The sequence below is a fragment of the Ammodytes marinus genome (genome assembly GCF_949987685.1).
Source record: "Ammodytes marinus genome assembly, chromosome: 12".
Lineage (NCBI taxonomy): Eukaryota > Metazoa > Chordata > Actinopteri > Uranoscopiformes > Ammodytidae > Ammodytes > Ammodytes marinus.
In genome coordinates this window covers 22,328,602-22,344,120 of record NC_137216.1, presented here as the reverse complement: position 1 = coordinate 22,344,120, position 15,519 = coordinate 22,328,602, and the positions used below count along the sequence as shown (strand labels likewise).

The 15,519-nt window shown below is 40.3% G+C and overlaps 2 protein-coding genes across 3 annotated transcripts in view; one reads left to right on the top strand and one right to left on the bottom strand.

The window, feature by feature from the left end:
* cmss1 (cms1 ribosomal small subunit homolog) overlaps positions 1 to 14,472 on the bottom strand; it is a 37,320-nt gene extending 22,848 nt beyond the window's left edge. For both annotated transcript variants that reach the window (XM_080038175.1, XM_080038176.1), the window contains exon 1: positions 14,379 to 14,472. In XM_080038175.1, the coding sequence (XP_079894301.1) occupies positions 14,379 to 14,427 (49 nt within the window). In that variant the 5' untranslated portion in view covers positions 14,428 to 14,472. The remainder of the gene's footprint in view (positions 1 to 14,378) is intronic.
* LOC307258580 (filamin A-interacting protein 1-like) lies at positions 7,154 to 11,132 on the top strand. The gene has a single exon (XM_080038174.1). The coding sequence runs from the start codon at positions 7,471 to 7,473 to the stop codon at positions 9,703 to 9,705; it is 2,235 nt and encodes a 744-aa protein (XP_079894300.1). The 5' UTR covers positions 7,154 to 7,470; the 3' UTR covers positions 9,706 to 11,132.
* Positions 14,473 to 15,519: the final 1,047 nt, after the last annotated feature.

Below are 15,519 nucleotides of genomic sequence, written 5' to 3'. Positions count from 1 at the left end.
TTCATTGTGTCCTTTGAACATCTTGGTTTGCAGCAAGTAACGTTACGTAAATAATTTCCAGTTTTACTCTAAATCGTCTTCAACCATCTTTCAATTTCCCTCACAGTTTCTTTTCAAAGTGTATGCTCTGAGCCAAGTGAGCCACTCAGTCTGTCTTAGAATCTCTTTTTCATTTCCATGAGTAGCTCCACGAGGTGCCATATGCACAGCAGATGACCGGTTTTAAACTGTGAACTATACGGTAAATTCCAGTCACGGCATATAATCACTTTGTGCCATAGAATAATCCCTCTTGCGTGTCAAAGGATGATTACATACTGCACATCACAATGCAGCAATCTGGTTGTTCCAACCTCAGCTATCAGAGCATGCACTAAGTCATATGTGTTTTCTATGGTGTGTCACTAGGCTGACAGTATCTCAGCATTAACTGCACACACATGCACAACACACAGAAGACATCCATGCTTTCATCTGTTCTCATGAGTTCTCCACCACAATCCGTTCACTGACACTAGCCTTCACCCGCAGACCACTTTTAAAACTCATTTACACTCCCCAACTGAACATATTATAAAAATAATAAGAAAAAATAGTCCAATGACATCATAGCAGTGCCATGAGGCACAACCTTTGGCTAAATGCTTAAGTCAGTAAACACAAAGTATACCTGAGGCGGATGGAAATGTTATAAGTGCAAACCAAAGTATTTGACAAATTAAAATGTTGACCTGATGACCAGTCTAGTTAAAGGTCAGTTGATCATGAAGTTAATACAATGCAGGAAGTAAAACATGAATGTCTGTACTAAATTTCACAGCAATCCATCTACCGTACTTTTCGGACTACAAGCCGCGACTTTTTCCCCGTTTTTCGACCCTGTTAATACACAGCACAGTAAATGTTCTGTAGCTACTAGGGATGGGCGTTAGTAATCGAGTAGGCCTACTCGAGTACTCCTCGTTTCAAATGATCTCGATTGGTGGATGAGGAAAATCTTTTTTTTTTTTTTTTAGTGTTTGTAGCCTTTAGGCCGACCGGTGGGCCGCCCCTATTTTAAAATGTTATATACGTGTACAAAATGGCACAAAACGGATACAAAAAAGTTTAACAAAATTAAATATTTTGATCCAAGTTAAATAAACTAAGCGTTGTGTCAAACAGCAACCGCAAATAACTGCCACCTCCGTGCAGCGCAGCCAGTGTGTGGTCTCCACAGCACCGCGGAGCTGAATGCGGTGCTGGAAAAGTCACGTAAAGAAGCCAGGCTGACTTCGGGCACATTCGAGCAAACGGCAGTTAAGAAGCATTTATTATGGAATATAGGATTGAGATTCAAAAGCCGACCGGTGTAACGTTCCGTTAACGAGGAATTAGTCGCGGTAGGCTAATTATAGTAACGGACACGGAGTGAGCATTACGCGGTTGGATAAACTACTTCTACTGCTTTGGTGAGTTATTTAGCCTATCTATGTGTTTAAATTGTAGGACAATAATTTTGTTGTATTTGCTGCCCTTCTTATTTTATTGTGTCTATTTTGATTGTTAGCCAACTACAGCCCATGCTTTTTTTCTCTCTCTTTTTTTTCTCTCCACCGCAGACCTACTCGATCGGTTTAAATTGTGGCCCGCTTATTTAATTACTTTCAGTTAGGAAAATGTGTTTTAAACTTGTGGAAAATAAATCCTTACAATCATATGGTAACTGTGACTGTTTGACAATAAGCATTGAGCGCTTTATTGCGATGAACTGTTGTTCTGCAGACAGATGCGCTGTGTTCTAAAAATTTTAAAAAGTTTAACGAGGAATCGATTGATCCTCGAGGAATGCAACCGATCACACGAGTAGTGAAAACACTCGTGCCCATCCCTAGTAGCTATTGCACTAAATGGTAACACTTGAATACGTTATGCAAATATGCAACTTGTTTGTTGAAATGTTAATAAATGGGAGCTTCCTCAAGCAGCCATCTCTTTCCCGACAATCCCCTCTGTGCACGAATTCTTACATATGGTAATTAAACATTATAACACCTGCGGCTTATAGTCCAGTGCGGCTTATAGTACGGAAAGTACGGTAATAGTTGTTAACCTATTTAAATTACAATCTTTTGCTAAGAGTAAAGGTCAGGGGACCATGAACATCATAAGAGTTCATAGTGGACCAAGCATATCTGGACAATTAATTGTATGGAACTGGTCCGATAATAGTAAGACATTTCACAGTCTCCTCTGGGAACCATGAATGCCTGTACAAAAGTGGAGTTGTGGACTGACCAACAGACAGACCAACTTTGCCATCCCAACATTGCCATCCCTAGAGCCACACTGCTAGTAGGGGAGAACGGGGTAATTTGTCACACGGGTTGGTTGTCACAATCGTTATATCTCGGAACCAGAAGGCGCTCTCTGTGAAATTTTGGTATGTAAATATCCAGAATTGGGATCAGAGGTCACTTACATAGTCTTCCTTGGAGTTAGACTGCTGAATTTGAGGTGAGACGACTGTTTGTGTCTTTCATGTCAAATTGAAAATATTTAGCTCCTCAGTATTTTTCTTCTAGGCTTTTACACAATGGGTTTATAACAAAACACTTGTTACCCATAAAAAGTGTGAAGGGTAAGCTATAGTTTAGATTGTGGTTAGCAAGCTAATTAGTTGTCAAGATGGTTGTTGGCCTTGATGCTAGCAAGAAATTCAAGTTGGGGTTGGTCGTCAAATTTTTTGGGGGGTTGGTTGTCACGTTATCTCAAGGCTGCAGCCAGAAAAGGAACCCAATAACGAAAGAAATTGTCAAGCTGTATCCTCACTGACATCCCAGAGAAGGAAAGAATATAGCAGGAAATGGCAGCTAGCATGCAAAAGAAAAAAGGGCAACAAAATCAAAACAACCCAGTGCATCCCAAACTAGACCAGCTGCCAAGGCTACAGTAAGTTATGTAGGCCTATTTGTCAACTTGACAATGCAATTAAACTTTCTAATTTAGTTCTACTTGCTTGCCTTCTTTTTAAGATTATTCCCATTAAGATAACATTGTGACAAACAACCCCATAGTGTTTGACAACCGACCCCTTGATGGGGTTGGTTGTCACAATGTGTAAGGGTGTCTTTGATGATTAATTTCTTCTTTATTACAATAAGATAGAAAAAGTGAGGGGTACACATTTCAAGCCAACACCTTAAGCTTCAATTTAATGTAGGAATGACTATTGAAAGATGTTTAGGTGATAAGCAATTCTCACTAGAGTAAAAAGTGTGCCTACTTACCCCGTTCTCCCCTATTGCTAAAAAAAAAAGGAAATTTAAAAATAAACTCTGGGGGGGCGCTTTTAACTCAGTTGGTAAGGCGTCCCCTCCATGGGCCTCGGCCAGCAGCAGACCCGGGTTCGATTCCAGCCCGCGGTCGTTCTCTGCATGTCACTCCCCTCTCTGCCCCATTTCAACTCTGTCTCTACACTATCAATAAAAAGCATAAAAATGCCAAAAAAATATATCTTAAAAATAAACTCTGGGGCTTGTTTAAACACGGAGGAAACATTTTGCAGGCTTTTCTCAAAAGGAAAAAGATAAAGTAAACTTGGCTCTACCATAGCGGAAACCCACAGCTGTTCTGTCCATCCCTCACACTCAGATCCACCATCTGCCAGCTCAGCCAATAACGTGTCAGGAGAAGATGTGCATAAATGACTATACGAGTCTGGCAGCGCATCACTTCAAAGCCAAAACTCTTTTCTGATCGCAAGCTGTTGGGCCTAGTTATTAGCAATACAACCGAGTGCATTCAACATCAAGTAATCACTATCGCAAACCAAGTCAAGATTCAATGTTTCAACCAAAGTGAACTCTTTGAAACACACAGCCAACTTGTAATCAATCAATTAAGGGAGTAAAGAGAATGTCAACAAGGCGTAGAATCATTTACTTACATAACTGATGTAGTTAGTAACAGAAGTTAGTAACAGAAAACATCCTGTAGCATAATCATTGACGGGATGAATTCACGTTAAACTAAAACACAGTTGATTTGGGATATGTGCTGTAAACCTACTCTTTACAACACATTTTGCTTAACAAACTGATACTTTATCTATCACGTAATTTTCCAGAAAAAAAAAGTTGTCAAAGTGAAATCCAATCAATCAATTTAATGAATTAGGAGAAAGAAGACGGAAGATGTATACATTTTAAATGCTTAGAAATGATGTTCCTTCTATAAAATGTGTTGATAGAACAGAGCAGCTGAATTTGGAGCCAAAACTTTCAATTACCGTGGGGTCTGGAAACATAAACGTCTAAAAAGTGCAGTTTAAGTGTGTCTTTTTGGCCATTTTGTAATTTTTGTGTGATGACAACATCTCGCAGGGGAAATAGTCCTGCTTTAACTAGGGACTAGATGGGTTTGCTAGACAGAAATAAATACCACCAGAGATATGTGCCAGTGAAAGCTGGAACTAGGAGCCATAATGCTAGTAAAAGCTCCCTGTGGGGAACATGCGTCACACACAGACCTATGTTTTTTGTTTCTATATAGCGCTGGTAGTGCTATCATTTAGAAAGCCAAAATACAATTTATTTCCATTATGATTTTTACAATTGTTTATCTAACAGGCCACTAGCATAATGAGAAGAATGAGTATAATATGTCATCCATGCATGTTTCACTGAGCACATAGATCTGTTATACCATAAAATAACAGGGATCCAGAAGATTTTGATAGAAGTAAGAGACAGGTAAAAGTTGCAGTAACAAAAACACTTTCCAAATCGTCCTCAAAGCAAGAAGGTAGGGTGAGGGACAAAATGAGAGAGAGAAAAAAGGTAGAGGAGCAGTGTGGGGAGTAGAGAGAAGGAGAGACATATGGATGTAATTGAGGGCCGATGAACTGATGATCTCATCTCACAGTTAGGTTATCAGGCCCCAGGCAAAGCAGCTACAACTCACAAAACATGTCTCTTCTTAAAACATATGGGGAAACTACACACACAATCATACGCACAAAAACACACACACAAACATACACACCATATAATAAAATAGTATGCATTAGATGTGTTACAGTCCATGGGACATGCCATGTTAGGGCCAGCACATGTTTGCCTAGGCTAATCCTGCAGACAGAGTGTTAGCTTTTCTTGTTTGAATTGCGATTGATGCTTTAGTTTTCTTCTGCACGCACACACAAAACACATTCTGTCCTTACCATTAGCCTCTTTCCCTCTCTTACACAATGACCTCATCTGGAATGGGCTGAACTCCAATACACTCTCTCTAACACACACACACACACACACACACACACACACACACAATCTCTCTGTAACACACACACACACACACACACACACACACACACACACACACGTTAAAGTCCCATATAAGGACTTGCTGATGATGTAATGGGCGCCACTGACTGCGAGTGAGACTCAAGTGTGCAGAGCACTTCTCATAATGTTTGGTTTTCTGGATGGAATGTCCACATCACTGGGATCTTCGGGAAAGGAAGAAGTGAAAGAGTAGAGACTATTTATTCTCTGAGGATTAAAAAAAAGGACAGAAGCCAACAGAACAGCACAGCACAGGTAGGAACAGTCAACAGACTTGTGGACAGCAGAAAGATGTAATGTAAATGTATAAACTTGTGTCACCTAAAAACTTTAACTAGGCTACAAGATAAGTTTTGGGCCGAGTAAGTAATGGCCAATTTTGCACCGATTTGATGCACAGAATGCCAAAAAGTATCGATGTTTTATTAATATTGTATTGGAAACTTTTACACTGAAGACCTATTCCATATACTTTTTAAGTTAACCACTCTTTCAAATGATTTGCCTTTTAATAAACATAATGAAAAACAATACTCAACTCAAAGTGAGAGCATAAAGACCAACTTGAGGTTAGCCTTTAAATCTACCTTTTAGAGCAATACACTATACATTTCCATAGTACCACACATCAATTTAATTAAAAAAACCTTGCTTAATAAACTCCACTACCCACACACACACACACACACACACACACACACACACACACACACACACACACACACACACACACACACACACACACACACACACACACACACAATGTAGATATAGGTTAAGCAGGTTACATGCCATATGCTCATTGCTCTAAAGGTTTCTAGATCTTTTGAACCAATACCTTTAACACAATGTGCAGTCTCATATTTTTACAGTAACTGTCCTACGGACCTCATCAAAAAATCCACATATTTAATCTTATAAAAAAGAAAAAAAAAGGCCTTTCAACATGGACACAAAGGAAAACATGCATCTAGGCATGCATCTACACTTTGAAAATGACAAACATGATGATGACGGGTAGACTAAGACTTTGAACATAAGTTTAAGTAGACCTAAATGTCAGCACTGGTTACCTCAGCAAACAGTCCAGACTGTGATATGAGCGAATTCTAAACAGTAAAAATCGGCTGGTGAGAGATCAGTTTGAAGTGTGCCTCCCTTGAATTCACACAAGACAAAAAAAAATAACAGTGCACATTAAATGTATTTGTGAATTGCTGGTATGCATCTGGGAAATTGTGGGGAATGACAGCACTTGGTAAATGTAGCCAGTCTGTAATTACATTTGGAACAAGGGGGAATTCCTGCCACTCCTAGCTGGAAACGGGGTAGCGTTCGATGTGCACAGAAGGAGGGTGATAGGGTGCAGTGTTGAGGGTACTCAAGGGTAGAGGAACTTCTTAATTAACAAGCACTCCCTGCCAAGGGACCATCTGCCGTGTAGTCAAAACATCCTTAAGAACTATGCTGCCTCGAGAGTGCAAAACAACAAGGAATTATATGGACATATCCAAGTTTTAGGGTTTACAGGTAGGCACACACACAAATGACACATGTACACACATAGATGATGTGGAAAAGAGAACAGGAAGTATTCATAACTTCTGTAGAGGTTTGAGTAGAGAGAAAATTGTGATTCAAAAAACAATTTTTATGCCTGAAATATACAACTTAGGAAATTACTGGTGTTTATAAGTTGTGGCCAAAAGGGTTAAGTATAAACATGAAAAAGTCTATTTTGAAGCTGAAATAAGGGACAATTACATAATTAAACCAGGCCACGACATCCTGTTTGACATCAGCGTCATTTGTTTTTCTCTACAGGCTCAAGCTCCTGCTTGTAAAGGAGAGAGAATACCAGGAGATAACAGAGAAGAAAAGTGAAATAGAAGTATCAACTCTAAAGGATGAGCTGACCGAGCTGAAGGCTTTTGCACTGCTGGTCGTAAAGGAGCAAAATTGTCTGAGCGAGCAGCTGGAGGAACAGAGGCGTCGTGTGAAAGAACTGACCGCCATTGCTGACCACATCAAGCAGGAGGTCGATGCTGCTTACCCCAGTGTAAAGAAGGCGGAGCCCAAAGCCCAGCATTTGAAGGTAGAGCATCACAAACAAGTTTCCAACTTCAGCCAAAACCAGAACAACATGACGGCCCCGGGCCTGCTGTCAGAGGTGGAGGTACTGAGGAGAAGGGTCGTGGAAATGGAGGGAAAGGATGAGGAGTTGGTCCGCATGTGGGACCAGTGTCGAGATCTGGACCGCAGACTAGCGAGGGAGACCAGCTACTGCCGGAGCTTGAAAGTGGAGGTGGATGAACTCAATGGCAGAATCAGTGAATTAGACAGGATCGAGGAGGCTTTAGGTAAGAGCAGACAGGACTGCAGTATACTTAAGGGCAGCTTGGAACAAGAGAGAGGGGTTCGCAAGATGCTCTCTGGTGAGCTCCACACACTGAAAATGAGGGTGAGAGAGCTGGAGGCTGTTGAAAGCCACCTGGAAAAGAGTGAAGCAGTGGTTAGACAGGACTTGGCCAAGCTCCGGTCACTGACTGTCGCTCTGGTGGAGGACAGAAAGACCATGGCCGAAAGGCTCCGACAGGCCGAAGAAAAACTCAACAGGAAGGAGGGCAACAAGAACGAGCAAAGCAATTTGGCAATGATGACAGACAGACTGAGAGAGGAGAGGCAGCAGGCACTGACGGCTAAGGCAGATTTAGAGGAACGGATTAAGGCCATAGCTAAGGAAAAAGAGGAGCTCCAAGGCCGACTGAAAACAGAGGAGGAGAGGACCATAGAGCTACAGAATAAAATAACCATAATGAAGAAAAGGCTACAGTTGTTGGAAAACAGGAAAGAGAAAGAGGAGAAGTACACACACAGCTCTTTTCAAAACACTAACCATTGCTGCCAAACAGAGGACAACAAAGTCAGAGAACTGACCCAGGAGCTAGATAGGCTGCGAAAGAGACTACACGACAAGGAGGTGTTGGAAGGACAACTGATGAGGGTGGAACAGGACTTTGAGTCCCTGCAAAAGAGGTTAAAGGATGAACAGAAGAGGTCCCGCATTCTGATGGAGGAGCTTGAGATGGCAAAGAGGGAGCTTTCAAAGTACGAGCAAGGAGAAAAGCAGGAGGTTAACCAGGAACACCTTCTCCTTTGCCGTCTTCAGAAAGAGCAGGTCAAGTCCAGACTATTAGGCAGAGAGGTAGATACCTTGAAGGAGAAACTCCAGGAGCTAAAGGGAACCGAGGAGTCCATCTGCAGGGTTCAGACAGATCACTCCACGCTGCAGAGGAAACTGACCCAGCAGGAAGGCAGGAACAGAGAGCTGGCCACAGAGATGAAGGAACTTAGCAGTGAGCTGGACAGGTATAGACAAATTAAGAATCTTCCACCTGCTGCAAGTTTACAACCCTTTTCAGACCTTCACCACAACACCAAAGAAGTTCAAACTGAGCCAGCAAATAGCCTACCACCTGACTACAGCGAGCACAGTGAGAAACTAGACAAAAAGAATGACGTTGAGGACCCCAAGCATAATGCAGAAGTCATAAACAGAAGACGCTCTCTTGTCAACAACCTCAACAGCTTGAACTGTGCAAATAATAATATCATCAGTCAATACAGCAGTCATTCGGCCAATGCCATGGATACGCACCAACCGGTTAATGGAGAAATGATGATGTTACACACACCGGGGCAGCCCTTGCACATTAAAGTGACACCGCATCATATACTGAACACGGCTACACTAGAGTTTAGTAGCCCCAATGGAGACACGGCGACATCCTACACCAGCACAGCAGTCATTCCAACAAGCGGGGCCTCACCAAAGCAGAGAATTACCATCATCCAGAACTCAGCTATGTCCACGGTTAACTCTAAAACCCCACCTGTAAGCCCCGATCGCACCGTCTCGCCGACCGCCTCTCGGGTGTCAATTCCAAATTCACCCCGGTCGTCAACACCCGACCACAACAACTCCCCCATCCAGATTGTGACAGTCAGGACCTGTTCCCCAGATCCCAAGGAGGTCGCCAATCAGACTGTATTCTGCAGAACTCCGGATCGGCCGAATATCTGGCAACGTCAGAAGTCCAACAGCACTGACGCAAGTCCCAATGTCCTCACAACAGAGGATAACAAGCTCCATATCCATCTGGGCAGCCCATATATCCAGTCTATGCACGGTATCACCCACAGCATGCCACAGCCCGTTGGACCATACTATCTCCGACATGAGCAAAGGACTCAAGTGCACGCCAATGGCTGCCATGTCAAAGGTGTTGGAAAGATAACAAGTAGCATCACCATATCCCCCGCTTCCTCTTCAGCTTCACATTCCTCAAACATTACAGTAAGCGGCCTTTGCGATTAGGTCAAAATTAATATATTCTGACGATAGATACTATTTCTTAGTTACATTCCAGGACTAGATAACTAAAACAATACACTTCCTTTGGTGAGAACCTACAGTTTGTTGTAGTTTGTAACTATTGCATAAATGCTTTGTGGTATTGGTCCTTCAGGAGCCGTTGTAAAGCCTTCTTGATCTAGTTAATGTCCCTCATTTACTAACTTCACAACCCTTTATTACATGTATGACATGTGTGTCTAGTGCCTGTATGAGATTGAAATGAAACAACCAAATGTATGATGTTCTTTTTTTAAACATGATTTTGTGTTTAGTTGTTGTCTTTTTCATTAAAAGTACGTGTTGAATTTATTTTCTCACCTTGAATACCTTTGAGAGAATGATGGCAGCAACGCAATTAACATGTTTCTAGACACTTTAAATGCAAGACAGTTGGAATCAGAAAAGACAAAAAGGAAATAGTAGAACCCCTGTTTGAAGTTTGTTTTTTCCCTCGAGGACCAACTTCACACTGCAAAGCACAACACATCAAGGACTTCTAAAAAATACTGGTGGACTCTTTATCTCTTAATTAGCCAGATGGTTGCAACAAAATGAAGGGAATAGGATAAAACTAAGAACTACTGAGATAGAAAGGGTTTATGTGTTTTTGGGAGTTCAACTCAAAAGTTTATTCACTCACTATCTCAACCCCCAGCAAAATTCCTCCAGTGTCTGTGTGAGTTTGTAAAAGTGTGAAACCTCCTTCAAATATGCAGTGGAAAACTCAGGTAATTCTGACACAAGAAAACTTGGACGACTTAGTGGTGATGGGGCTGTTCAGATTGTATGGTAGAATACTAAAGGTCTTTGCTATTTGGAGAATAAAATATTAACCTTTTAATAATCAATCTTAAACCATTTGGAATTGTCAAAAATAAAAATAGATAAGTAATTTCAAATCACAAAAATGGCATCAATTGGTATGTCATTGCTTGACAGTTTTGTTTTGGTAGTCACTTCTGTTGCCAAAGCAGGGAAATAATTCAGAACGTCATCTACTGCAAGCTACACCTCACAATACATAATAACACACGATGGCAGGGGGTTAGGATGATTTGCTTACTTATTGAACATTTCCTTTTTTTGTACATTTGTAAAGTGCATATGAAACATGAAAGTACCAGTGAAAACTGGTCAGTGGCCAAGTGTCTCTATATTGTTGTAACATGTCCGTTCAAGTTTGGCTTCAATTGCTGAACCTGCTCTGTCAGGCATTCAGGGGGTAAATACACATAAAAATTGGAAATTGTTATATAGAATTGTTTATTATAGGCATTCATTAATGTACAAACATATTTATTATGTCAGAATTGTTTTAAATCATAACCAATCAAATAATCTCACCTGTAAATTAAAATGGTGAATTTCTTTGTTGTTGATTTTTTCAAATGTGCACTAAAAATAAACTAATTGACTAATATTGGTATCTAGTAATTTATCGGCAGGCCGATTACATCGGCCGATTTTCGCATATTTCGGAATTATCGGCATCGGCCGTTTTTTTTTGCCAATCATGTGTGAAATGTATTGCTGCCCTGGAGGTAGCCTAATTGAATAGCATTAATGCTATAGCCTATTTACAGCAGCAGCAGGTGTGTTGTAATACATTGGATTAATTTACACTTGACAGTTCCCCCTGCAACCAATAGCAGAGGCATTGGTCATCGCTTGACAGTTAATAATAATAATTGATAGAATTTATATGGTGCTTTTTTGGAGGTCATTCAAAGACACTTTGCATCATAGAGAATCATACATGTAGAAAAAGACAACAAAATACAGAAAAAATTTAAATAAGGTTTGAAGTGGAGTCAGGTGTCATTATGCTTCCTTAAAGAGGTGAGTTTTGAGTTGACTTTTGAAGGAGTTTATTTGGTCTGAGATGCTGATGTTTGGGGGGAGGGAGTTCCAGAGGGTTGGGTGCAGTAAGATAAAATGCATAATGTCTCAATTTAGGCATATTTGTTACACTTTATTTTTTTTAGACAATGCGTATTGCAATAAAGAAAGTTCCTGTAGATATTCAACAGTAAAAAGGTATATATATATATTTAAGGGTTCAAAAAATATTTTGGGGATTTTTTTTTATTATTATTAATCGGCCGATTTAATCGTAATTTTTCTCTGAAAATAATCGGCATCGGCACTCCAAAATCAATATCGGTCGGGCCCTAGTATCTAGGTCTACCAAGTCCTCTAAATAAATTGGAGACTAGTATCAATGCTAAAACCTTTATCACAGCATTTGTGGTTTATTAAAAATGCATCAGATCAACCTATAAAAAAGTTAAACAAATGAGTTGAAGACATAAATGTCTTAAGACACCAATTGGCTGTGAAAACATTAATTAATTAAATCTTGCTGACAAAGTTGTTGATGTGTCCTCTTAATAAGAAACTAGCTGAAAGTATTTGTGGACGCCGTAAGGTTTCCAGTGGTAGGAGAGGCTGGCAGACGGCCGACATAGCAGGTATATGATGACAAACGCAGGAACACATTAACTACACTGACATCACCGGTTGGCAAGGTGGAAACCAGATGAGGCATTTGACGGCAGCTTGGTGCCGACCGTAGTGTGACACAGGCCTCGTGAGAAACAGAATGAGTAGTTAGAGTGAGCGTTTAGCCACAAGACACATCACCACAAAAGTCATCCTGCTTCTCACGAATCTCCCCTTCTTCCTTAAGACTTCAAAGTCAGTCACATACTCTATCTAACAGACTTCAACTCTCCTTCTCTGTCTTGTCAATTTGCAGTCACCCCCACCGCCTTTTCTGTCACGCATCTCTGCGATACAAATGTGAGCCAGGATGCAATGTCAGTCAGGATAAACCTAGAAAAACAGAGAGCTGCACACATCGTGTCTCCGATTTCTTCTGCATGGTAAAACATGTGCAGCACACCTGGTTGGAGCTTGTTATGGATGCTTACATGATTTTTTCTTTTTTTACAAAAAATCGTGTTAAAACATTCATACAGTAGAAAAGTCTTGTGATAACGGCTCACCACACCATGGTACAGTATGTCTAAATGCTCTATACAAGGCTGGTGATAAAAGCCATGTGTGTTCCACTTTCAAAAGGGCATCACTACATAATCTTTACACAAACAAAAAGTGCTTTCCCAAAAAAGTAAATAAATATGCAGGAAGTGTACAAATTTTAACAGTTGGGTCGTTTTTCCCCTAATCTGATTCCTCTGGGGTAAATGAAGAAGCCTGGTCCAACAAGGATCCCCAAAACCAAAGGAATAACTAATAGAAGAAGCAACAGAGCTCTCAATACAGGACTGAAGATGTTAAACATCCCTCAGTGGGAAAAACCTTGACCTGAAATGTGATTGCGATGCTAATGTGTGGGGCAGCATACGGAGGATATTGCAACCAATTCATGAACAAATAGTGCAAAAAATACCAGCTAAATATAAAAATAAAGTATGTAAGCGAGCCAAGTCAAACAACTGACTCATTTCAATGCCTATCAAATGAAACGGGTGTAGCAACAAACAAAAACATACGATTCCATTCCATCATATTAAAAAGCCATGTGTTACAAATGAGTTGTTTTCCTGAATGATATGAAAGCATTGTCAAACAGCAGTCAATTTAATACAGTCTGTAATACCATTTTATTTTCATTGGGAAATGTGGGTAGGTACTCCTCCCCTGACCACCGTTACCGGTACCTTAATGTATCATAACTATTTAAACTAATAGACCTTGTAGGGAATAGCAAAACGTTTCATGGTGAAAAATGACAGAGGCTGTATTACCATTCAATGTAGGTGGGGACTATACGGGTTAGTAAAATGATCGCTAAATACATTCTATTAATCGTATTCTATTTACCTATATGTCTGAATTTGTATCACTCTGCACAACTATGCAAAGTAGACTACAGTGGTTGGTGAGTAGTTTAGTGAGTGTGCGTGTGTTTGTGAAGAAAGCAAAGGGAGAGGAAATCATACGTGCAGATTTCGGCAAATATTAAGGTTAATTTCAATACCAACCGAAAACACACTTTATCCTTTGCACGTTGCTGTCCAACGCAATCAGGTCAATGATACTTAAAAGTACTTGACTGCCCTCTATTGGTAAGCAGAGTGCATGAAGCCATGCAATAAATAGCCGTAAGGAACAACTTCCTCTGTTGATGTTGTTTGAAAGTGAGGATGGGAAGAGCCCAGACTAATAAGCCGCATGAATAGAGTTATTTTGTGTAAACATAAGTTTACTGAAGGTTCAGGCGAAGGTACGCAGCATGACGTCAGAGCGAGATAGCCTAGATATTTTCTGTGATGACACACACTGCTCTCATACACACGTGTTTACACTGCTTCTGTTCCTAAACACACCGTGCTACCAATGCTAACTCCCCGTGTCATAACAACTCAGAGGTAAGCTATGCAGACACTTACTGAAGCTTTGTGTTTTACCCAACCCTTGTCACTGTCACATAAAGTTTACAGAAAATCACTGTCCACTTTCGGCTAGCTCATGTTAGCTTACAGTTAGCTTCCAAACAAGCAACGTGTCTTGTGCCAGCTACAAGCTAACGGTAAGAGTTTGTTGATAACGTAAAGGCCCAAACAAGAAGCAGTGAAAATTGAAGTTACAAGAGTTGAGCAAAATACCTGAATTACCCGCGTGGTCCCACCACTCTTCACCCAAGTCGTCTCCCATTTTCTTTAACTGGTAACACACCGTCCAATCCAAATCTGCCGCTGTAAGCGCGTGCTGGGGGTGTGTTCAAAAGAAAGCACGTGTTAAACACAGAGTAGTATGTTTTCCCCGTATGATTCAAACACAATTTGTTAGATATATAAGCTACGTGGCGTGGGCCCACACCTTTTTACAAACATAACCTGGTAAGTAACCCCCACGTTTAGTCCTATTTGTGTGGCCTCAGGAGCTCTTTGAAATGTCACATTGTTAATGTTTTCCATGATATAAGTTTCAAAGTAGTCCAAGTGCAATTTATCCCTCTTCACTTGGGCACACACCCACCATCAACTTGCAGGTTGGTGACCCCCAGTGAATCAATAGACATTATATTTTTTAATAATATAGCCTATATGATTATAGGCCTACACTACACGTCTAGGGTAGTTTTTGTGAAAGAAATTTGCTGCATTTAAAAAAAGATTAACATGAAGTGACACTAGTGGGAGAACACTAGTCAAGTTTAGAAATAAGTGGATGTAAATGCTAGATTTGACACTTAAATATTTAGACATATTATGCGACTGCAGGTGGAGAAAATGTAATGACATTTATTTTATTTTTTATTTTTTTTAATGTTGTCTTTATTTGAAACGTTTGCCCTAATGTAAATCAAATCACCAAGCTAAGTAATAATAGTATAAGATCACAGATAGCCGGTACACTTTAATAATTGTTTGTGCAATTAATAAATTGTTAAACACTAATCAACAACAAGAATAAATTCAGAAAACTTGATTTTGCATACAATGGCGCCACTGCAAGTCTCTTTTTGTCATAGCACATTACTGCAAAAGGATAGTGTGCCTAATGGCAACAGTGCTATGCTGTGACAAAATATGTCACTTTTGAGAAAAATATAGAACACTTTTATTATTGACTGCTGTATCTAGTTAATATAGACTCATATCATCTATATGAGGTGCAGACACATGATTGAAGAAACTCAAAAGATTTACTGAGGCATAGGTGCACAAATCAACAATAGCTCACTCAAAGCAAAAGATAAACATCCACCTTCAGAGCTCCCTCTCAGACACTGAGGGCATTAAA